At 43.7% G+C, this 23990-nt stretch overlaps 1 protein-coding gene across 1 annotated transcript in view; it reads left to right on the forward strand.

The window, feature by feature from the left end:
* The first annotated feature begins 2588 nt into the window (after positions 1 to 2588).
* Positions 2589 to 23990, forward strand: part of CHPT1 (choline phosphotransferase 1) — a 31850-nt gene continuing 10448 nt past the window's right edge. Inside the window, exons 1-6 of the mRNA XM_066633177.1 lie at positions 2589 to 2873; positions 13806 to 13953; positions 17116 to 17257; positions 20275 to 20359; positions 21979 to 22110; positions 23830 to 23988. Coding sequence (XP_066489274.1) covers positions 2643 to 2873; positions 13806 to 13953; positions 17116 to 17257; positions 20275 to 20359; positions 21979 to 22110; positions 23830 to 23988 — 897 coding nt within the window. The 5' untranslated portion in view covers positions 2589 to 2642. The remainder of the gene's footprint in view (positions 2874 to 13805; positions 13954 to 17115; positions 17258 to 20274; positions 20360 to 21978; positions 22111 to 23829; positions 23989 to 23990) is intronic.

Below are 23990 nucleotides of genomic sequence, written 5' to 3' on the forward strand. Positions count from 1 at the left end.
TTGCAGGGTAATTGGCAGCTACAGTATCTGTTTTTTGTATAGCCTCAGGGCTTGAGGCAATTAGTTATCTGATCTTTCCCATCACCTTTGGGTGACCAACCAAAAATCAGGTTGCAACCCACCAGTGGGTCCTGACCCACAGTTTGGGAACCACTGCTCTAGGAACTGTGGTTGGGATTACAGCCTGCACTTGAGTTGGGGGGCGACGGGACTCTGGGCTAAATAAATCTTGAATGTTGCTATATTCAGCAGGAGAGCCAGGGTGGTGTAGTGGTCAGGGAGGTGGACTTAGACCTGGATGATCCAGGTTCAAATTCCTCCCAGCCATAAAGCTTCCTGGATGACCTGGGGCCAGTCACTTTCTGTCAGCCTCATCTGACAACACAGGGTTGTTGTGAGGGCAAAAGGAGGGGAACAGCTGTGTACACTGCCTTGAGCTCTTTGGAGGAAGGGCAGTATAAAAATGTGAAAAAATAAATAAATATTGGGGGAAGGATATGGTGTGATTTATGGGAACTAGGTCTTAAGGTAGTGCTTTTGTTGCCAGTGTGTTGCATTTTCCAAATAATTGCTATAATTTTTGTCTGAGATGTGTGTTTTTTTACTACTTGGGTAATGTATAGCTAGTGGCAGTGCTTTAAAAAAAAAAAAAGATTTGGGGAACAGGGAAGGGTCACACTTGGTTCCAAATGCTAAGTTTCTGCTAAGAAAAGAGTGGTGTATTTTGCATTTACAGCCCTATCCTAAGAGGAAGAGGAAGGGTTCTTCTCTCTGTCTTCTCTCTGTCTTCCCCACAGGCCACAGCCATCTTCAAAATGACCACAGGGGCCCAGAACTAGTGGTGGTACTGGCTGGGGAGAAGCTCCTTGCAATGGAGAACACTCATGCCATTTCCAGCACTACCTCTGCAGACTTCAGGCTGTGGCCTACAGAATCTGCTTGTGCCATTGTCAATGTGTGTTTCCAGTGACTTTTTTTTTCACTTTGTCAGCATGTCCATGGCTGCAGTGCTGTGGAATATGCTTTCATACATGCCCAGATACTTCTGAATTATGCCTGTGATAACGCTAGTGGATATGGTGCTTTGGCAGAACTCCTGTGATGTTTTTCTAGGACTCTCGATGCTGAGTGCTGCTACTACAGTTCTTACCCACGCTGACCACAGAATGCTTTGTGACATCATAAGTGCCAATTGACAGGCCTCCCCATTTCTGCTTCATGTCTGTACCTTTTTCTGGGGTCTTATTTCTGTTCTCCTATTTGATTGAAATATGTTTGCTGAATGTACTACCATAGTATAGGTGTACTGACTTGGTGACTGTTCCCCCCCCTTCCTTTTTTCTCTATACCATAGAACTCCTTAGTGGATTCCCCTCCTCCAGTCCTTCACTGGTAACCAACTTGTGTGTTGCCCAAGGCAAGCTCTGGAGTGCTCATTCAGTCCCCTTTTTAAAAACAAAAAACTGCTAATCCCAGCATGTTTCCTTTGCTGAGTAAACCTGACCCCTGGCCTGTGGGGAATGGAATATTGCACTGCTGCTGGTGGAACAAAGCTTGCGTGAAAGCAGTTCTGGGAGGGTGGAAAGAGCAAAGTGTGTGTGTGTGATTGGTTTATTGGCAACTACAATTAATGTATGCAAGACTGATCTGCTTTAGGTTGCAGCTGTAATCCTATATTGCTTAAGCTCATATGCTATATGCCTTAGCCTTGGCATTGGTGGGACTTACTTCTGAGTAAATGAATAGCAGGGCTGTGTCTGGCCTTGTGCAGCATTTGAAGACTTGTAAAAACAATTATTCTCATTTTTTTTAGATTTGGGATGGGAAATTGGCTCTCTGATAACCTGGTTCTTAGGATGACTGGTTGGTATATAATAGGCTGTCAAGCCTTGGAACAACTCTATAAAGCTTTCCATCATGTTGCTGTTTATTCTTTCTACATGGGATTAAAAATAAGTAAATGCAGGCATTTACCACTTAACGACCTTCTGCTCTTAACTCAAAGAAGAGGCAATCTATCTCCAGTAAGATAGAGGCAATCTAGATTTAATCTAGATGCAATCTAGAGGCACTTTATCATCTAGATTTAATCTGGAGGCTGGACTTTATCATCTAGATTATCATCATTTTAATCTAGATTAAATCTAGAGGCAATCACCACTTAATGAGCTTCTGCTCTTAACCTAAAGAAGAGGCAATCTATCTCCAGTAAGATAGAGGTAATCTAGAGGCAATCTATCTCCAGTAAGCCTGTGCAACCAGCTAGTGTCTGTCAGGGAGTGTGTGTATATACAACAAAGGCACTCAATTGGTGTTCCCTTAACAACATAATTGCATAACAGGGATTGGCAAATGTGTTGTTAAGTGGCCCACACCTGTACTGTATTTTTTAATCTGCTTTGGGTCCCTTCAGGGGAAGAGAGGTGTTTGAGATTTATGTTAAAAATCTAAATGTGTTTACCTTTTAAGTTTACATGAAAAGGCGGAGGCTCCAGGCCAGGCCAGGCGTCCCCGAGCCTCCCCGTGCAGCTGCGGGCTGCCTGCCCCGTCCGCCCCTTCCTGCCTCCCGCCCTCCGAGCAGAGGCGGCGCAGCTCCTCCCGCTGCCGCGCTCGCGACCTGGAAGTGCGGGCGGGCGGCGGCGATGGCGCTGGCGGGCCCGCTGAGCGCGGCGCAGCTGAAGCGCCTGGAGCAGCACCGCTACAGCGCCGCGGGCTGCACGCTGCTGGACCGGCTGCTGCAGCCCTACTGGGCCTGGCTGGTGGAGCGCATGCCGCTCTGGCTGGCCCCCAACGCCATCACCCTGGCCGGCTTTGTCCTCCACCTGCTGCCCGTGCTCCTGCTCATCGCCTGCTGCCCCACCGCCACCCAACAGGTACCCTTGGAGAGGCCGGCAAGCCCCCTGCCGCCGGTGGAGCGCGCGGGCTGGCCTGGGGGGGGTCGCCTACTCAGAAGTAAGTCCCATTAGAGTCAGTGGGGCTTGCTCCTGTGCAAGTGTGGATAGGATTGTAGCCGAAAAGCCCAATCCGGTGCCTGTCTACTCAGAAGTCCCATTAGAGTCAATGGTGTTTACTCCTGTGTAAGTGTAGGTAGGGATGCAGCCTCAGGCAGCAATCCTACATACACTTTCTTGGGAGGAAGCCCCATTGAACACAATGGGACTTACTCTGAGTAGACATACATAGGATTGCAGCCTAAGCCTGCTACGGGGAGGAGTCTTGGCTTCTGGTGCCTTAAAGACTCCTGGATGTGACAGCAGCCAGAACCCGGGGAGGAGGAGATGTGTGGAGGAAGTGTCTGTTGCAAGAGCTCTGCCAGCCCAGCAGGACTGAGAGTCTCACAGGGGAGGCACCTGGTTCCATGATACAGGCAGCGCATCCTGTGCATGGCCCTGATGGAGGTAGTTGAGAGGGTCTGGAGAGATGTCCCAGCAGCAGTTTGCTCCACCAGTGCTGTTTGTCAGACAAACTTGGTTGGGGTGTGTAAGTGTGTGTTTTTTTTCAGGCAAGCTATAAACTTGCAGAGACTGCAGGGAAAAGACATCAGGAGCCCTGCTTCTGCTACACAATGTTTACAAGTCCTTAGAGAGGGGAAAGAAAACCCAAAAGTATTGTTTGTCTCTCTGAGAAGCAAGTCCAGCTGAGACCAAAGGGATTTACGCTCTAGGACAGCGGCTCCCAAACTTTTCAGTACCGGGAACCCACTTTTTAAAACAATGCTCTTATCAGGACCCACCTGGTTTACCAGACTTTTAGAAAAGGAGATCTAGAAAGAAATAAAATATTATTTATTTATAATAACCAGAAAAAAAGACCTTCAAACTTCCTCTATATTTACACATGCTTGCAGACTGCAGGAGCTCAGCTCCTCACAGGGTAGTTAGCAGCTGTCTTGCAAACTGCAGGAGCTGAGCTCTTTGCAGGGTAATTGGCAGCTACAGTATCTGTTTTTTGTATAGCCTCAGGGCTTGAGGCAATTAGTTATCTGATCTTTCCCATCACCTTTGGGTGACCAACCAAAAATCAGGTTGCAACCCACCAGTGGGTCCTGACCCACAGTTTGGGAACCACTGCTCTAGGAACTGTGGTTGGGATTACAGCCTGCACTTGAGTTGGGGGGCGACGGGACTCTGGGCTAAATAAATCTTGAATGTTGCTATATTCAGCAGGAGAGCCAGGGTGGTGTAGTGGTCAGGGAGGTGGACTTAGACCTGGATGATCCAGGTTCAAATTCCTCCCAGCCATAAAGCTTCCTGGATGACCTGGGGCCAGTCACTTTCTGTCAGCCTCATCTGACAACACAGGGTTGTTGTGAGGGCAAAAGGAGGGGAACAGCTGTGTACACTGCCTTGAGCTCTTTGGAGGAAGGGCAGTATAAAAATGTGAAAAAATAAATAAATATTGGGGGAAGGATATGGTGTGATTTATGGGAACTAGGTCTTAAGGTAGTGCTTTTGTTGCCAGTGTGTTGCATTTTCCAAATAATTGCTATAATTTTTGTCTGAGATGTGTGTTTTTTTACTACTTGGGTAATGTATAGCTAGTGGCAGTGCTTTAAAAAAAAAAAAAGATTTGGGGAACAGGGAAGGGTCACACTTGGTTCCAAATGCTAAGTTTCTGCTAAGAAAAGAGTGGTGTATTTTGCATTTACAGCCCTATCCTAAGAGGAAGAGGAAGGGTTCTTCTCTCTGTCTTCTCTCTGTCTTCCCCACAGGCCACAGCCATCTTCAAAATGACCACAGGGGCCCAGAACTAGTGGTGGTACTGGCTGGGGAGAAGCTCCTTGCAATGGAGAACACTCATGCCATTTCCAGCACTACCTCTGCAGACTTCAGGCTGTGGCCTACAGAATCTGCTTGTGCCATTGTCAATGTGTGTTTCCAGTGACTTTTTTTTTCACTTTGTCAGCATGTCCATGGCTGCAGTGCTGTGGAATATGCTTTCATACATGCCCAGATACTTCTGAATTATGCCTGTGATAACGCTAGTGGATATGGTGCTTTGGCAGAACTCCTGTGATGTTTTTCTAGGACTCTCGATGCTGAGTGCTGCTACTACAGTTCTTACCCACGCTGACCACAGAATGCTTTGTGACATCATAAGTGCCAATTGACAGGCCTCCCCATTTCTGCTTCATGTCTGTACCTTTTTCTGGGGTCTTATTTCTGTTCTCCTATTTGATTGAAATATGTTTGCTGAATGTACTACCATAGTATAGGTGTACTGACTTGGTGACTGTTCCCCCCCCTTCCTTTTTTCTCTATACCATAGAACTCCTTAGTGGATTCCCCTCCTCCAGTCCTTCACTGGTAACCAACTTGTGTGTTGCCCAAGGCAAGCTCTGGAGTGCTCATTCAGTCCCCTTTTTAAAAACAAAAAACTGCTAATCCCAGCATGTTTCCTTTGCTGAGTAAACCTGACCCCTGGCCTGTGGGGAATGGAATATTGCACTGCTGCTGGTGGAACAAAGCTTGCGTGAAAGCAGTTCTGGGAGGGTGGAAAGAGCAAAGTGTGTGTGTGTGATTGGTTTATTGGCAACTACAATTAATGTATGCAAGACTGATCTGCTTTAGGTTGCAGCTGTAATCCTATATTGCTTAAGCTCATATGCTATATGCCTTAGCCTTGGCATTGGTGGGACTTACTTCTGAGTAAATGAATAGCAGGGCTGTGTCTGGCCTTGTGCAGCATTTGAAGACTTGTAAAAACAATTATTCTCATTTTTTTTAGATTTGGGATGGGAAATTGGCTCTCTGATAACCTGGTTCTTAGGATGACTGGTTGGTATATAATAGGCTGTCAAGCCTTGGAACAACTCTATAAAGCTTTCCATCATGTTGCTGTTTATTCTTTCTACATGGGATTAAAAATAAGTAAATGCAGGCATTTACCACTTAACGACCTTCTGCTCTTAACTCAAAGAAGAGGCAATCTATCTCCAGTAAGATAGAGGCAATCTAGATTTAATCTAGATGCAATCTAGAGGCACTTTATCATCTAGATTTAATCTGGAGGCTGGACTTTATCATCTAGATTATCATCATTTTAATCTAGATTAAATCTAGAGGCAATCACCACTTAATGAGCTTCTGCTCTTAACCTAAAGAAGAGGCAATCTATCTCCAGTAAGATAGAGGTAATCTAGAGGCAATCTATCTCCAGTAAGCCTGTGCAACCAGCTAGTGTCTGTCAGGGAGTGTGTGTATATACAACAAAGGCACTCAATTGGTGTTCCCTTAACAACATAATTGCATAACAGGGATTGGCAAATGTGTTGTTAAGTGGCCCACACCTGTACTGTATTTTTTAATCTGCTTTGGGTCCCTTCAGGGGAAGAGAGGTGTTTGAGATTTATGTTAAAAATCTAAATGTGTTTACCTTTTAAGTTTACATGAAAAGATGTAAACAGGGGAAAGGCACATGGAGAGACTTGATATGCTTTTTTGAAAAAAAAAGTGACTTATCTCAAACTGTGTGGCTTGTGTTTTTCCACTAAGTTTTGGTGTACACACTGACCTAAGTTCAGATGGGTCAAACAGCTGTTGCTGAGTTTGATTTTATTTTGTCCAATAGTCTTGCTTCATTATCCACTAGGGTTCTGTTCCAGGACCTCCAGTGGATTAAAAAAAAATCAGTGGTTACCAAATCAGTGGAAACATAGCTTTAAAGACTCACTTCCAGGTTTCTTGCTCCTTCATTATTTACCCAGAATGCATTCTTTAACCCTGAGATGCTTGCAACCAGTGTGGTTTAACAGTGCAAAGGTGGAAATTGAATTTTAGTGCTTTTCCCCTCTTGTTATAAGGCATTTAAAGATGGACCCCGGTATCAGTGATGAGTCAAATCAGTGGATGCCAAATCGCTGGATACCGAGGCCCCACCTGTACTTCTCCGATAAAAGTACAATGCATATTGATGGGTTTTTTAAAAAATTCCCCAAGTCCTTATGCTTCAGCTCATGAAGCTTAAGAAATGATTACCCTCTCAAGAAGCCTGAAGTGCTCACTCAGCACACCCAACTAAACTCCAGCATAGTTGATGCCTATACACAAATATGACTAGGGTGTTAGGCATGTGAGTGAAGTATTTAGGGCTCTTACAAAACAAAATTTAAACATAATTAAACAATCTTTTCAATGCAGCCAGTGTTAAGCACCCCTAAGGATTACAGTCCTAGGTATGTGTAGAGTAGAAGTCTGAGGGTTTACTTGGAAGTAAGCGCACTTGAGTTCAATGTTGCTTTCTCTTGAGGACATTTCTGTAGAATTGCAACCCTGGCTGTGAGCAAACACCTGATGAACTAAGCAATGCTTCCCAATGCTTCCCAAGAAATCTTCATTTGGTTGTGTGGTCAATCTACAACAGTGGGAGAGGATCAAGCATGTGCTGAATTAAGTGTTACATAACTTCTGCTAGTTGTATCTATAGTAGTTCTGCTGGAGGAAATTTCACTTCCATTTCCACCTTCTTGTGCATTAACCACACATTGTAAGCTGTTTTGAAGCAATGAATTTGTTTCCAGAAATGTTTGTACTGTGACCGGGGCTGGCTTGGGACCTCACAGAGCCTGAAGTGCTGTGTCAAATGCTTTTCTCCCCTCCCCTGGTGATGCACCAGCCTTTGCTCCTTCCATTTCCTAGACTCGAAAAAGAAGGGGGAGGATTGGAAGAGGAAGTGTGAAGGAGAAGAGCATCTCCAACACTGTAGCCCACCATTCTTCTTCATGCTTCCTTTACCAACCTGACCCGCTCTTCTTGCTCCAATTCAGGGAGCACGAGGAGGAGTGGAGGCAAATGGATGGATGTGGGTAACCCCCTCCCCCTACCATTCTGCTGCCAGAGGCTACAATTTTGGTTTGCCTCATGAATGGGCCAGCCCTGACTGAGTGTTCATATTCTTGCAGTTGGATTGACCCAAAGTAACACTTTTTGTGTCCTTTCCCAACATTTTATGCCTGTCCTTCAGCTATTCCTGTAAGTGTACACATGTTCTATGAATCTATGCCAACCCACTCCCTTCCCCCATTGCTTGACTAGTCTTTTTGCCACCTTATTCCTGTCTGTACCGACCCTCTTCTTCCCTACTTCCTTATCTATAGTTTGCAGAAGGTCCATTCGTTTCTGCTAGTCCATTAAATTTTATGCCTTCCTCAAAAAGTGTTGCACCATGTAAGTTTTTTGAATCCAAACATCACTTCATAGTAGCTATGGAAAGGAAGCTTAGTGGCTTTTGTTGCCAGGAGTATAAGCATGCTTGCTTTACACAAATCAAAACTCGAGAGTAGATGTTCTTGCAACATTGTCAATGCTTTAACATCCTGAGAATGAATATTCTCTGCTGTACAACTTGCAAGATATCAGTAACCTTCGCCTTCTGAAGAGGTAGTGAAGTGATTGTGCAATAACTTTTATGTTTGGCAAAGGGACCCCTTATGGGAGGCGCAACCTGGTCACAGGACTGAGGCTGCCATCCTCTCCACACTTCCCTGGTAGTAAATCCCATTGCATTTAATTGGACTTCTGAGCAGATGTGTATGGAATTGTCCTGTAAGAATCTTAAGCCAGAGCAGTTGTTGTACATTTGTACTTTAGAGCAGGGGTGCCCAAACCCCGGCCCTGGGGCCACATGAGACCCTCGAGGCCTCTCAATGTGGCCCTCAGGGAGCCCCCAGTCTCCAATGAGCCTCTGGCCCGCCAGAGATTTGTTGGAGCCCGCACTGGCCCAACACAACTGCTCTCAGCGTGAGGGCGACTGTTTGACCTCTCGTGTGAGCTGTGGGATGAGGGCTTCCTCCACTGCTTGCTGTTTCACGTCTGTGATGCAGTAGTGGCAGCAAAGGCCAGCCTTGCTTTGTGCAAGTCCTTTTATAGGGCTTTAGCAATTGCAAGACCTTCTACATTTTTTTACATACATAAGACCTTTATTGGCATAGATAATGGAAATACGAAACAACAACCAAACATTAAACATTCAGAACACACACACAATAAAATAAAGCACTCGTAATCATCCAATACCCCCTCCCCCCATTCACCATAATATAGCGGAAGACCCAGAATTCTGTCCTGCCAGAATCCCAGAAACAAAGTTGGCAACCTTGTCAAGAGAGTCAGTTTCCTCTATGGAAAGAAGAGTTTGTAATTTAAATGAATCCTCCCAGCCCTGCATTTTGTTCAGCAGTGGAGCCAGATAGATCTTATGAAGGGTATCATGGAGTGGGCAGTAAAAAAATATATGATGTAATGTCTCCACACAATTCCTGTCACAGGTACATCTTCTTTCTGAGTAGGGAATGTCACTAAACCTGCCCGCTAGCAGAGCTGATGTAAAGGCATTGCATCTCGCAAGGGAGGATGCTCTGCGAGCCTGTGGGCACTGCAGATGATAAAGGAAAGAAGCCGGCTTCCCAAAGCTGACTGGGATGTGCAGATGGAGAGGGGAGCAAATGGTGTTAGCTGCACAGAGTAGCTCTTGACGCTCAATATCGAGCAATCTTTCCTTGATAGTCCTGTAGGCTTCGCTTGCAAGACCTTCATTCATTCATATAACTTCATCTTTAATATATTCATTTATGTAAACTTATGTAAATTTATTCAAATTTTAAATGCAAGTTAATTTTTTTCCCGCCCCTGACACAGTGTCAGAGAGCTGATGTGGCCCTCCTGCCAAAAACTTTGGACACCCCTGCTTTAGAGGAGGAATCAAACTGAACTGAAAATTCACTGACCCTGAAACTAGGACCATCCTTTTTGCTACTTTTGTCTCATCACTGTTTTGTACATGATAAACAAAGATGAGTACTCCTGCTGTATAGTGGTACATTTCTTATTGGGCTCTGGTCTCATCAAGGTGTTTAAGTCAGTCAGACAAAATATTAGAAAGGAATGTCTGCAGTTTGAGGAACTATATTTGCACAGTGAAAGATTCAGACTGGAAAAACTAGCTTTGCTCTGAATGTCAAATAACCTTAAATATAGTGTGAAGAATATGCTAATGACTGATGTGAAATTAACCAAGTTAAGGTTCAGGTTCATAAAGTTCATAGAATGTATAGTGAAAGGGTCTCCTGGAACCTAACCCCATTTTTCCCAAAGGCTCAATGATTCAGTATCTGCTAATTTAGTATCCACTAGGTTTCCCATGAACCCAACCCTAGCAGATAATGAGAACTGACTGCATATCCAGAGAGCTCAAGGTGGTGTACATCAGTGCTTTTCAAAGTGTGGTCCGTGGACCAGTGCTGATCTGCAAGCCATCAATTGCCAGTCTGCAAAATTTGTTCTGTGTTGAATGGTGTATGTCTCCCCTACTCACAGGAAGCAATTCTCAGCTTCTTCTTTCTTGTGCCCAAAACACATACCAAACCAAACTTCTCCAAAGCATTTGACTCTTCTTCCCCTCCCCCAAATTTTCCCTCCTAGTCAATAAAGAAGAGCAGCAGTTGGCTGGAGCTTCTGGGGTCTGATTGGCTTGGAGCTTCACCTCCTTGGCAGCAAAGCCATGCCCTCCTTTTCCACCCAACTTCACATACCACCTTCAGACCAAATGAAGGTACATGTTTAGAATCCCTGGGCAAGGGTGTTGCAGGTGCCTGTATGGTTGAAGTGGGAGGACAGTTAAAGCAGCAAGGGAAGATTGGGATGCTTGTGTAAAAAGGAAGGTCAAATAGAAACCAGATAAGCAGGTTTTGTAAAAATGACATTAGCAAAGGGATAGGTGGTGGCACTGAGATATGGTCTGTGGTGAGTTGCAAATTGTAAGCCAGTGTTTCTCAAACTGTGGTTGGGACCCACTAGGTGGATCGCGAGCCAATTTCAGGTGTATCCCCATTCACTGCAATATTTTATTTTTACTGTATTAGACTTGGTGCTACCCTGATATGTGACTGCATTTGGGGATACATTACAGATCTGTGCTTTTAACAGGCTACTATGTATATACTTTTAACAATGATAGTAAATGGGACTTACTCCTGGATAAGTGTGGGTAGGATTGCAGCCTAGCGTTGCTAAAAATTTTCCTGCTTAATGACATCACTTCCGGTCATGTCATCACTTCTGGTGGGTCCTGACAGCTTCTCATTCAAAAAGCAAGTCCAGGTGCAAAAAGTTTGAGAACCACTGTTGTAAGCAATTGCAAGACTCCGGATACTTTAATTATTTTTCTCTTACATGATTTGTATAAGCAAACTTATATTGATTTATATATGTTGTTGGCAACCTTCAGTCTCGAAAGACTATGGTATCGCGCTTTGTTTATATCTGTAAACTTTGGTTTTACTGAGTATATCTGATCTTTAGTGAGCTTGGAGAAAGTGAAACCTTGGAGCTTTAGTGAGCTTGGAGAAAGTAATAAATGACAAACCTGTCATTCATTTATTACTATTACATTCATATTTCCAAAGTTTAGGTTGCAACACAAAAGAGCTTCCTTTCTCAGATGCAGGCTTCATCTGTTCTATTGGATGAGTAAGGCTCTGTGAATATGATAATATGGCGTGAATATGGTACAGAGCCTTGGCACATGAGTGAAAAATTTGCTAGTCTGCTGCATTAGATAGTTTGGGAAGCATTAGTGTACATGTGTAACAGAAATGCACAAGATCCCTTGGGGAGATAGGGTATTATGTGGTGTCAACAGTGGTCCCTTGCTCTGACGAGTCTGGGAAGCTTGAAGTTAAAACCTAGGCTTTTAGTAGTGGGTGTGTGGCACAGCTGCAGCTGCTAGAGACAACAAGATCTTCAAGGATAAAAGCAGAGAAGGTGTGGGTGTTGAAGGAAGGAGCCTGGAGAAACTGAGAGAGCAAGGAGCTTGGAGGAAAGAGGATGGATGGATGCATGGGCTGGCTGACTGGCTGACCAAATGGAGAAGAAGACTGCTGGAACAGAGATTGCTGGAGACTAGTGTGTAGTTGCCATGCCCAAGAACTACTGAGAGCCAAGGTGTTGCTGCAGTGGCCAGAGAAGCTGCTGGTGGGAGAGGGAAGGAAGGAGGACCTCTGCAGTTGAACAGACAAGCCACCCCTGTAGTGGGACAGCACCCGACAGTGCTTTCTGCAGAATTAGGACTATTTCGAGTGGAGAGGGGAACTAATTACTGTGTTTCCCCCAAAATAAAACACTGTCTTATATTTTTTTTGCTCAAAAAAAACACACTAGGTCTTATTTTGGGGGTAGGTCTTTTTTTTTTTAATGTACAACAATCCACAGTCATTCACGTACAAAAATATACCTTACAAAAATATCCCCTCAGCACTCAGGAGGATGCCTGCCTGTGTACTCAGAAGTCAGTCCTTTTATAGTTAATGGGACTTACTCCCTGGAAGGTGTGGAGAGGGTGTTCCTTAAGCGCCCAGGAGGATGCCTGCCTGCCTGCCTGTCTACTCAGAGGTCAGTCCCTTTATAGTTAATGGGACTTATTCCCTGGAAGATATGGAGAGCCTCAGAGTCAGGTAGGCAGGGTTGCCTCCCGCTTGCTGCTTCCCACCTGAGCTTCCTCTGCCCAAGGCAGCACAGCAGGCGCTTTCTAGGTGGCATGTGTGGGAGATGCCTGCCTGCCTACTCAGAAGTCAGTCCCTTTATAGTTAATGGGACTTACGCCCTGGAAAGTGTGGAGAGCCTCAGAGCCCGATAGGCAGGGTTGTCTCGCTTGCTGTCTCCTGCCTCAGCTCCTCAGCATCCTCTGCCCAAGGCAGCACAGCAGGCGCTTTCTAGGTGGTGGGCGCAGGAGTGCAGCATTCCTGGCCACGTTGTCTGCCCGCCTGCCCCCACCTGAGGACCCCTTCTGCTTCCCCCCCGCCCGTCCTGGCCCTGATCACAGCTAGGTCTTATTTTTGGGGTAGGTCTTATATTTCAGCAATTCTCAAAAAACACACTAGGTCTTATTTTCAGGGTAGGTCTTATTTTTGGGGAAACACGGTAGCTGAAAGTGGATATACTGTGAGTTCTCTAGACCAAGTTTGTAAAGGAAATTTGGCAAAACATGATTCTCCTCTCCCACCCCCACTTTATCTTCACAACAACCCTGTGTGGTAAGCTAGACTGAGAAATAGTGACTGGCCCAAAGTTATCCATGGTCATGGCTAAGTGGGAATTTGAACCTTGCTCTGGTGGGGGGGGGGCCCCGCAGGACAATATTCAAATCATTATACCATACTGTCTCTTGCATGTTGCATCTGATGTTTTGGCTGGCACTTAAATTCATGTCCAGTATTTCTGATAGGATGAAGACTTGTATGATGAGCAGCTTTGTATCCTGTTAGGAATTTGTATTCAGCTGAGCGTACTGAAATATTGGAAACGTTCTTCTAAATCCTAATTTTGGAAGCTTCTGGGGGAAAAAAATTAAGGAAAGCTTACTGAGGAACTCCTAGTTAAATTCCAGAGGTGCATGAGGCAGGCTATTAAAATCCCTCAGAATTCAGGAAGATGAAACTACTCCTCATACTTACTCAAGGTGGGAAAGTCGACTGACTTAAGCAGACAAGTGCATATAAGCCTTCTGGATGGTGACCATGATGCTCAGCTGGGCAATAGAGAATGTTTCTGTCAACATTTTTTGTCAGACTGACCCATATTTGGGTCAGCTCATATTTGATATGTGAAGTTCAGTAGCTAACCAACCTGGGTTGGCATTGTGAACTTCCCTGCAATTATGTGGCGTGACCTTTATAATTAAATGGCAAGCTCCCTTAGCCAAACAAATTAATACAGATAATGGAAGTAATAGAAGGTCTTCTGGGTTCCTGTTGCAATATGTGGTAGTTAGCTAATAATGCCAGAGTGGATTAATTTGTATATTTGTTTCAGGCTCCTTCTTGGGTATTGCTCTCATGTGCATTAGGACTCTTCATTTACCAATCACTGGATGCTATTGATGGGAAACAGGCCAGAAGAACCAACAGCAGCTCTCCCTTGGGAGAACTCTTTGATCACGGCTGTGACTCTGTTTCTACAGGTAACTTAATTAAATGTTTTTGTTTTGTTACTGAGGACTGGTAAGCTAAAGACAACAAATGACAACTTGCAAATATCACTACACAGCTAAATACAGAGGTGCACTGCTTAACAACCATTCGCTTAACAATGGACTGCATATATAACGTGTTCAAAGCACAATAAAGATGCTCTTGGTGAGGCAATCATGTCTCCCATAGCCTGCAGCAGAGTGTCTGTTTACACAATCGAGGCCCTTAATGCAAAGAAGAGGCAATCTATCTCAGCCTGTGCAGCCAGCTAGTGTCTGGCAAGGAGTGTCTGTTTACACAACAAAGACAATAGATTGGACTGAACATTCACTTAATGATCTAATTGAAAAACAAAGGGGATAGGAGAATGTATCCCTTCCTTAAGTGGCACACACCTGTACTATTTTTAAAACTGTCTTACAATTGGTGCTTCATGGATGTGACTTGGTATAGCATACGCTCCCTTTAAAAATTTAATCTTAGAAAACTTTGCACAACTACTTCACTTTAGGAAGTTCCATCCCCACCCCACAGAACTGCTGTATGTATTTACAGATAAGGTAAAGTCTGCATAGCTTCTTCGAAGTCACCACGTCAATTTTACACATACTCTCCTTCCCTCAAGACTGCCTGTTTTTCATGGGGATTTTCTCAGGCCCAGACCAAACATGCAAAAACCCATGTGGAGATCAACATTTCACATGGATGTGGTTTACGTTTGGATGGGAAACCCTTGTGGGTTTCCTCAACTATGCATGATCTGAGTCTTTTCCTCTGTGGAATAAGCCAAGTACATTTTCTAGCTCTTAATCTGAGAGTTCAATGTTTTCCACATGGGATTGGAACATATGGTTAGAAACTCGTGCCTGGTTTGGTTGGCAACCTTCAGTCTCGAAAGACTATGGTATAAGCCTACAGCACCCGGTATTCCCAGGCAGTCTCCCATCTGAGTACTAACCAGGCCTGACCCTGCTTAGCTTCCAAGATCAGACGAGATCAGTTCATGGGGTTTGGAGGTGAGGTGATTCCCTGAGGAAGCTCTTCTTTGCTAGAACCAGACTTCCCTTGTTCTCTCAGACTTTGCAAAGCAGCTGTCTCCTCTCTTGCTTGTGGTGAGTTGGAGAGGCAGGAGCAGAAAGCAGTTTTTATTTGATCTTTTGTTTGGAATATTACTGGTGGGAGGGGAGGATTGGGAAGAGGAAGCCTCAATCCTTTCCCTTTGTGGCAGCAAAGAGACTCAGAACACCTCTCTCATCAGTGCTCCAACCCTATACAAACTTTCCTGGGAGTAAGCCCCATTGAACACAGTAGGACTTCTGAGTAAGCACTGCTCACTGCTGCTGCTTCCTCTTTCTCTGCTCATTTAACTGCTTCAATCCTCTTCCTGCTATTTAAGTACTGGAGGAAGAAGGGGGGAGGGGAAGGAGCCATAAGTGCTTCTGTGCTTCAAATTGTTCTAGAGAACTTGTGGCTTTTTGAAGAAAAGTTTAGTAATTTTCGCATTAGGGATGATGGACAAGCTCCCTGAAAGAGAGTTGGCTCTCCACTGCTCTCCCCCTGGAACGTGCAGCTGCAGGTTGTTTGATATGTTTTAAGTTGCATTCTTAGAAGGCAACAGTGAAGCACATTAAGCCTAGTCCTAAGCTCTGTATCATTGGACATACCTCAGAATCATCTGTAACGCACAAGGTTTCTGTGGTGGACATGCACAAGTTCAGATAAGACAGTGTTCTCTGAAAGTACTGTAGATAGTGTAAAAACGGTGCTAACTAGCATATGGTTCCTTTTTGAACATGAGATCTACAGTGCCCCTTTGTGCATCTACTCAGAAGTAGGCCCAGTTGAATTTAATGGGACTTACTGCCAGGTAGATCTGTATTGGATTGCAGCCATAATCGTATAGCTAGAACATACAGAATTGGAGCATGCCCTGTAGCAGGGGTCTCCAAATTTTTTTGTCTAGAGGGCTGCATCAAATATCTTGTGTGGTGTTGAGGGCCAGAAAAAAATTTAAATAAATTAATTAGAGATGGAACTTAGATGAGTGAATAAATGAATGAATGGGCTCTGAATTCAACCTCGCTGGCCCTCAGAACATCCTCCAGATGCAACCAGAGCATAGCTCTGGTGGTGTTCAGTTGAGTGGGCCAGAGGCTTTCAGGGGACAAGAGGCTGGCCACGGGCCGCATCTGGCCCCCAGGCCCGGGTTTGGAGACCCCTGCCCTGTAGGGATGGGAGCACAGGAACCAATTCTCAGATCAAGACTGCCCTGTGAGTCTGTAGGAATGGCTTGTAGGAATGTGTGAGGTTGGTGCAGACATTTTAGCAAGAACCTTGTAGCTCTCTACATGACAGGGCATTCCATGTCACAAGAACCTTTCAGATGTTGCAGACCCTCATGGAACTTGGTAGCCTCTTGCATGGGGGAGGTAATTCAAGAGTCATTTCTTTAAGCTAGATGAATAACCCTTGCAAAATTCTAGGGTTGGGATGCAAAGCTGCTTCCTTTCATGAGGCTGTTCACAAAATTCCTTCCAAATTGGCTTACCACAATAAGTGAGAGATGTCATCAATAGAGGTGGAAGAAAACAGGTTTTTTTGTGTGGATTTTGGTGTTTTCCAAAGTTAGAAGTGCAGAAAATGTGTTTGCACTGTGGTTTATAGTCACTTTAATAGTGTACTAACTAGCTGATATAGGCGGTATAGTGTCATCAGTTTTATACTCTTGCAGATCTGGGTTTTTTTTTTTCCAAAAATGAGAAGTGCAGAGAGCAGTGTTATTTGTTTTCATTTTATCACTGTTTTCTCTCTAGCCATCATTGAATTAGGCTGAATATGAGTGATGATAAAGTGATTATGGATAGAGTCCTACTCATTGGAAAAAGGAAGACACGGGCTGCAATCCTAACTACACTTTCCTGAGAGTAAGCCCCATTGAACAACATAGGACTTACTTCTGAATAGACATGTTCTTATGTTCTTATGACCTGGTTAGGATTGTGCCCATAATCACTTTACCAAAAGCACAGCTTGCATTTAAATCCATTTTACTGCAGCACTACAAAATGGTTCTCAAATACTCAGAATATTTTTCAGTTATTCTGAACAAGGCCACTAAACTGTGAATAACTGTAGATATTTGAACTCTTCAGTTTTCGTTGGTATTGGAGCCTGCATAGCAGTTCGGCTAGGAACAAATCCGGATTGGCTGTTCTTTTGTACCTTTGTTGGGATGTTCCTGTTCTATTGTGCTCACTGGCAGACCTATGTATCGGGCATGCTAAAGTTTGGCAAGTAAGTAGACCCTCACCTAATTTACTCTGCAAGTGTTGTTTGCTGTGATCCTTGGAGTATAAGACTCGGCCTAATTCCCACAGGACAGAAGGAAATAGAACTTTGAGCTTAACTCCAGATTCTGTGGCTAGGTTATAATAGGTATGGTACTTGATACCAAGAAGTGTGACCCTTGAGCCTATACTAGTGGTTCCCAAACCTTTTTGACTGGCAGCTCCCTTAACTTATTGGGTCATTGGCCCCAACTCCCAATTAACTCTACAGTCCTATACACTGTATAGGACAGCAGGTTTTTCGCTAGGTTTCTACGGCTCCTCTGGCTGGTTTCCATGACTCACAGAACCACTGGCCTATACAATTACAGCCAGCAGTTTCAGTTCTGAGAGCAGTGAATGGAAAAGACATTTGATCATAAGGTTTTGCAGGCGAGACTCTTGGCACAGACTAGAAAGTTATTTGTAGGTTGCCAATGTAGCTCTCGGCAAAGGCTACTGAAACAGAAAATGACCACATTGTCATCGTACAGCAACACCTCCAGTAGTGCAGGAGAAATGTTCTCTGACTGTTGAGTGCTGTGTGAAACAGAGCGATAGGAGTTGTTGAACTATGAGGCAGGAAATGGGTGTTAATTGGCTCTATGCAACCTAGAATGCACTGCTTCTATTGGCATTCTGCGTACCCAGGACAAATAGCACTGTAGCAAAACAGAACTAAAGGAAGTGTGGGTTGTCGCTGTAGATACTTTTATCAGTAAATCTGTAGTTCCAGCAGACTTTGGAACTTTACCTACATTGTAAGCCTATGCATGTTTATTCAGAAGTAATATCTGTTCAGCTCTGTGAGATTTCCATGTAAGTATGTTTAGGATTGTAGCCTCAGGAATATTGGCCAGGATCTAAAGAATAATCAAAGTACTGTAGTTCAGTTACCATAAAGGGACTTCAGATTTGTAGCATGCACCCAGTGTAAACTATAGTTTGGCCTTGAGCATTTTCAAAAGCAGTCTGTGATAATGGCGTGAAGGTTGGGTGTTTAAAGGAAAAAGGTCAAATTGTACTAGGCTGGTGCTACTCTATTCTGTGAGGCTTGGATTCCAACCATTCAGGTTTTTCCTAAATTCAGAGTACTGGATAATTAGTTTCCTATGACTTGAGGTTTACAACTTCTTTGCAAATTCTGGAAAAGCATAAATTTTATTCTTGATAGAAAAATTCAGTTTTCTGTGTTAAAACAAAACAAAAAGAAATTACTGCTTTGTTCCTTTCTGTTGGCATTTTTTTTTTTAAATTTTTATACCTTCTTCTTCCAAAGAGCTCAGGGTGGTGTACACAGCTACTCCCCTCCTTTTGTCCTCACAACAACCCTGTGAGGTAGGTGAGGCTGAGAGAAAGTGACTGGCCAAAGGTCACCTAGGAAGCTTCGTGGCTGAGAGGGGATTTGAACCTGGATATTTCAGGTCCGAGTCCTCCTCCCAAACCACTACACCACCCTGGCTCACCAATGTTAACCTGGCATGGTTAGCAATAATCTTGTGTTTTTAGAGATTTCTTTTTTAAAAGTTTTTTTCTCAGATTTCCTGCCCACCAATGTACATTTTGTAAACTGAAATTTAATAAAACATTTGGCAGAATTTCTCAAACTTGATTTTTATATCTAACAAATGTTGAATTGCTAGAAGTTCTTCACAGTAATCCTGGTGACCTGTTCTGTATCTATTATTGGGTAAAATATCCCCTCTACTTTAGACCATGCTAACCCGTGGGCCAATGCAGTGGCGTCACAAGGGTTTGCGTCACCTGGTGCGGGATGCCAGCGTGTCACCCCCCCATGCAGTGGGTGGGGGAACACCCCAGGTGGTGGGCGTGGTAATGTACTATCACTCCGCCCCCACTGGTTTTTTGGCTGTACCTCTTGATAGAACAAATATAGAACACATTCTGCATGAAATTACGCGTTGATTGATATATAACATGATTTTAGTGATTTTGGTCACTAGTGGTGTCACACACCCTCCAGAGTGTCAACTTACTAACACCTTATTGCAGCAAACTTTTAGCACTGGGACCCACTTTTTAGAATGACAGTCTGTCTAAGACCCACCAGAAGTGATGTCATGGTGGAAGTGGCATCATCCGGCAAATTAAAATAAATAAATATAAATAACTAAAGTAAAAAAAAAAATAGATAAGCAGAAGCCAGCCCTGTTCCACCAAGTGAATTTCCTCTGTAGCCAACCTGCAATAACACCCCCCCTTCAAAACCAGTAAGGTTTTCAGCCCTACCCAGTGCCCAGTTCAATTTAAGAACTTCTGTTTAAACCAGATCACTGTCAGGATCCACCTGGCTTTGCAAGTCTCAAAAAGGTTCACCTTATCAGCTGAAGCCTCTGTTTTGATCCTTTTTAGTGGGGGGGAGGCTGCCTTCTGGAGCATTTGTTGAGCTCCAGTTCCATCAGATCAGGACCATTCTGGTGGCTTCAAATTCCCCTTTGCCTGGCCTGACCACCAGCCAAGGCATGTTTGCTTACTCATGAGTAAACTCAGCCATGAGGCTTAGTTTCGCTTTCCGTAGGGCGCAATACATTCATCTGCTTGGAGGGAGGGACTTCCTTCTCAGGTGTTTTTGGGGGCTGCATTGATTGGATCAGGACCATTCCAGTGTTGTTGGATTCCTCTCAGCCTGCCCTTTCCAATGGACTAAGGCAAGTTTGCCTACTCGTGAGTAAATGCGCAATACGGCTCACTTTCACTTTCCATAGGGATCCATGCATTTTTTGTTCTCCGGTTTTTTGGCCGTAACTTTTGATGTAAAGGAGATATTTCACTCTGGTTTTTTGTTGCATTCTGCTCGAAATTCCGCATCCAACGGTATATAATATGATGGGGTTACTCCTAACCACCGCAATTTTAGCATGTCACCCCCCCCCAGTGAGCATCACCCCCCTGTGTGCATCACCCAGTGTGGCACATACCCCCTAGCGACGCCACTGGGCCAATGTTATTTCTTCTTCATTCCAGATTTGATGTAACCGAAGCACAGATATCTGTAATTGCATTGTATTTGTTGTCGGCTTTTGGTGGAACAACATTGTGGGACACCAAGGTAACTGGCTATAGCTTGAAACGCTGTACATAAATGAGTTCAATGCAGATGCATTGTTTTATTAGTTATTAACTATTTATATTTAGCCTGTGTTGTTTAAACTTGATTTTTATGTCCCTTTAAAAAATAATACCTAGCTCTATTAAGTTTACCGTAGAATGGCTTTCCCCATGTAGTTCCAGTAATCTCAGTGTTGTGGTGGACATCCTATGCATGAATTTAGAGTTACACAAAGGAAGAAGACTCCATCTGCCATAAATGATCTTAGTCTTCAGTCACGCAACCTTCATTATGCATTAATGCTATATCTAGAATCAATGTCATGATATTCTCTTCTCTGTATTTCACCAGTTTATCATATAATTTCACCAGTTAGGGCAACATCTCTTATGTAACACTGTTGTGATTTTATAGTTGCACTTAAGGTGGTAATGAATTTACCACAATTCTATACATATTCCATATTCCACTGTGTTTAGTAGGGCTTACTCATAAGAAAGTGTGTTTAGGATCAAAGTCTTAGGAGAATGTCTGTTTAGCGATGTAGAATTAAAGCATTCAATTATCATTGGAACAGATAGTGCTTATCCTTGTACTGTAGAATGCAGTATCCCTAGAGAAGACTAAAAGAACAAAGATTTGCATAGGAACAGCTTGAAAACCTAACCCCTCCTTAGGCAACCTAAGGAGGTGGTTGCCTCCAGCTATGTATTTAAACTTAACGTTCCCATCATTGTGCAGTTATTTAGAAATGCAGGAAAATTAGTGAATGGTAGTACTGGATTTAAACTGCATGGTGAAAAGCTATGCAGAACCAGCTATCTACATAATTGTCCACACTATACTATCAGCTTTTGAGCATCTATACTGTGTAAATCCTAGTTGTCTGAACTGAACTTTGAATTGAAATATTCTGGCATGCTTGAATCACTAAATACTGTTAAGTATTTAACCATGTTTTTAAATAATTTCTTTAATTGTAAAGTGTTTCTTGAAATGCATGTGTTCTCTCCTGAAACTACTGTAATCTAATTTTTTAAAAAAATCCACATTGATTCTACAATTTAACTGCTAAGTATAAAATGCAGTAGTCTCCATAACAGATCCTTAGGCAAATCTGTTTTTCTAAAATGTAACCCGGCAGGTTACAATAAATTCATTTTTTGCTCTTCTCTTTAATCCTCTGCTGCCTTTTGGAAGTTTCCTTGAAACAGCAATTGAATAATAAAGGTAAATACTTGTGCCAAAGGTCTGTTCACTGGATGGTATGGATAATGCAGTTTAATAACATGTAATTGAAACAAAACAGGCAGATGGTGTTTGTCTTTCCTGTGCTGTTATTGTTGTGAATTTAAAGAACTATCCATTTTTCAGAGATAATTGATAGTAAATATAGCTACAAATGTTCAGAGATGTTAGTAGTGCCATGCATGCCTTTTGATTTTTGACATAGATATTTAACCTTTCTGTGTCTAACTGAATTAAAGTGCTGTTTGAATGGCATGACTATGGCTTTTGTATTTTATTTGAGTCTGAAGAAAAATGGATAGTTGAAAAACATTGGAATTGCTTTCACTAATGCTGTGAAGTATTAATATATTGTGCATTTTCCCTGCAAGATTCCTATGCTGAATTTAAGCGTGAAGATGATTCCTGTTGCTGCAATAGTGTGTGGAGGAATATATTCTGCTTCTAGTTATTTCAGCATAATCTTTCGAGGAGGAGTGGGGAAGAATGGCTCTACAATAGCAGTAAGTCTTTGATATAAGTTTTGGTACGTGTCTGATATGAGATCTGACACTCAGCTGGGGCATTGATTTGAGTAAATGTTCCTGCAGGGCCTAAAGCAGCATTTGTCAATGTGTGTCTCCTGCCATACCACTTTACATGGTCCACCTATTGGAAGTAACAGGTGCTGATGTCATCGCCTGTTACTTCCTGATTGGGAGGCCAGATGTGATGCCACAAATACCAGTAAGAGGCTCAGGGTAGATGGGAGCGCCTTCTCCAGCACGCAAAAAGCACATGCTGGAGCTTTGCCCAGCAAGCCAAGCCTCCTAACCACTGCTTGTTGTGATTGCATTGTGTTGTTGGTCTTACTGACAGTTGGCGGGGGTCTGGGGGTCCTGTAAGTTCTATGGGACACCACCTCAAGTACCATCAGTGGTATGAGTACCACTGCGTAAAATGCAGTGAGAAATGCCATCCTAGTTTCTCATTTAGAATGCTTTTGAGGGTGGGTTTGGTTTGAATTAGCTGCTTTTTATATACTAGCCTTACTGCTGATCTTTTGGATTTTTATCAGTGGATTATGCATGCTGATTCTGTCTTAATGTTTATACTGCTACTTTGCTGCTTTCATGGCTTTATGCTTTTTTTGAGGGTTTATATGCGTTGAGGGTTTTTATGAAGTTATATGCTAGTTCTTGGATTTGTTTTATTAAATGTATTGGCCTATTTTAGGATTGTGTGTGTATTGTCACCCCAATAGGCACTCGAGGCAGGATAGAAATTCTTTAACTAGGTGGAGTGTATGTTGAATCATGTTAGGATGGCTTGGCTTGTCCATTCCCTGGTATTATTGCACCTCAGCCTCCTATTGGGATGTTCCTGGCTCCTGGGGTCACTGCTGGTGGCCTGTTGCCCTGAGGTAGGGGTGGGGGTCAATGGAAGGGTACGGTAGCATCAGATGGAATAAGGTGGAAGCAGCTCAGGTACCCTTGGATGCTGCCCAGGGAGGAGGTTAGCAAATATTTTGTCCTTATCCCAACTCCTCTTGCCTCTCATGGGGCAGCCTGGTGGCTCCCCTACAGGGCAAGTTCAGGTAAGGATCCTTCTCATCAACTATCCTGCTCCATATTCCCTTAGGGCTGTTGGGCAGCTGGCCTTAAAGAGCCCAGCACCCTTCCTTTGCCTTTCTCAAGTCCCCACCACCCTGGCTTAGCCACCCACTGTGGGGCAGAGGCTGTCCCTGGCTGTGGCTCAGCAGGGCAGCTGAATGTCATATCAAAGGGGTAGGAAAGACCATCACTTCCGGCCCAGGCATCGGAGCCTGCTGGCCGTCAGCCATCCAGCCTCTTTCTGGTGGCATACAGCGAAGTGCCTGCTCCAGCATTGAGGCTCTGGTGACAACCATTGCCCAACTGTGTTGCCTGCTTTTTGGCAAGGTGGTGGGCATTAGGCCTCCTGAGCCCTCCAAAGCTCAAAGCTTCACCCATGGAGACATGGAAGGTTGGTGCCCAGGCCAGGTAAGGTTCCTCCCAGACAAGGCTATTGGGTACTCTTGAAGTCTTCAAGAAATCCTACGGTTTCAAGGGACAAATGGGAAGGAAACATTAGATTAAACATAGCTGTAATAAAAAATTTCAGGATCTGATTATTGCTTAGTACTTTTGAAACTATTTGTTCACTGCTGCTATGGGCTTTCGGAGAAATAGGTTTGTTGAAGAAAATTCTCTTGTGTCTTGCAGGGAACGAGTGTTTTGTCACCAGGCCTCCATATAGGACTAATTCTTACTTTGGCAGTAATGATCTATAAAAAGTCTACAACACACCTATTTGAAAACCATCCTTTCCTGTATATAATAACATTTGGATGTGTGAATGCTAAGATTACACAAAAATTGGTGGT

The sequence above is a fragment of the Tiliqua scincoides genome, chromosome 7 (assembly GCF_035046505.1).
Source record: "Tiliqua scincoides isolate rTilSci1 chromosome 7, rTilSci1.hap2, whole genome shotgun sequence".
NCBI classification, from domain to species: domain Eukaryota; kingdom Metazoa; phylum Chordata; class Lepidosauria; order Squamata; family Scincidae; genus Tiliqua; species Tiliqua scincoides.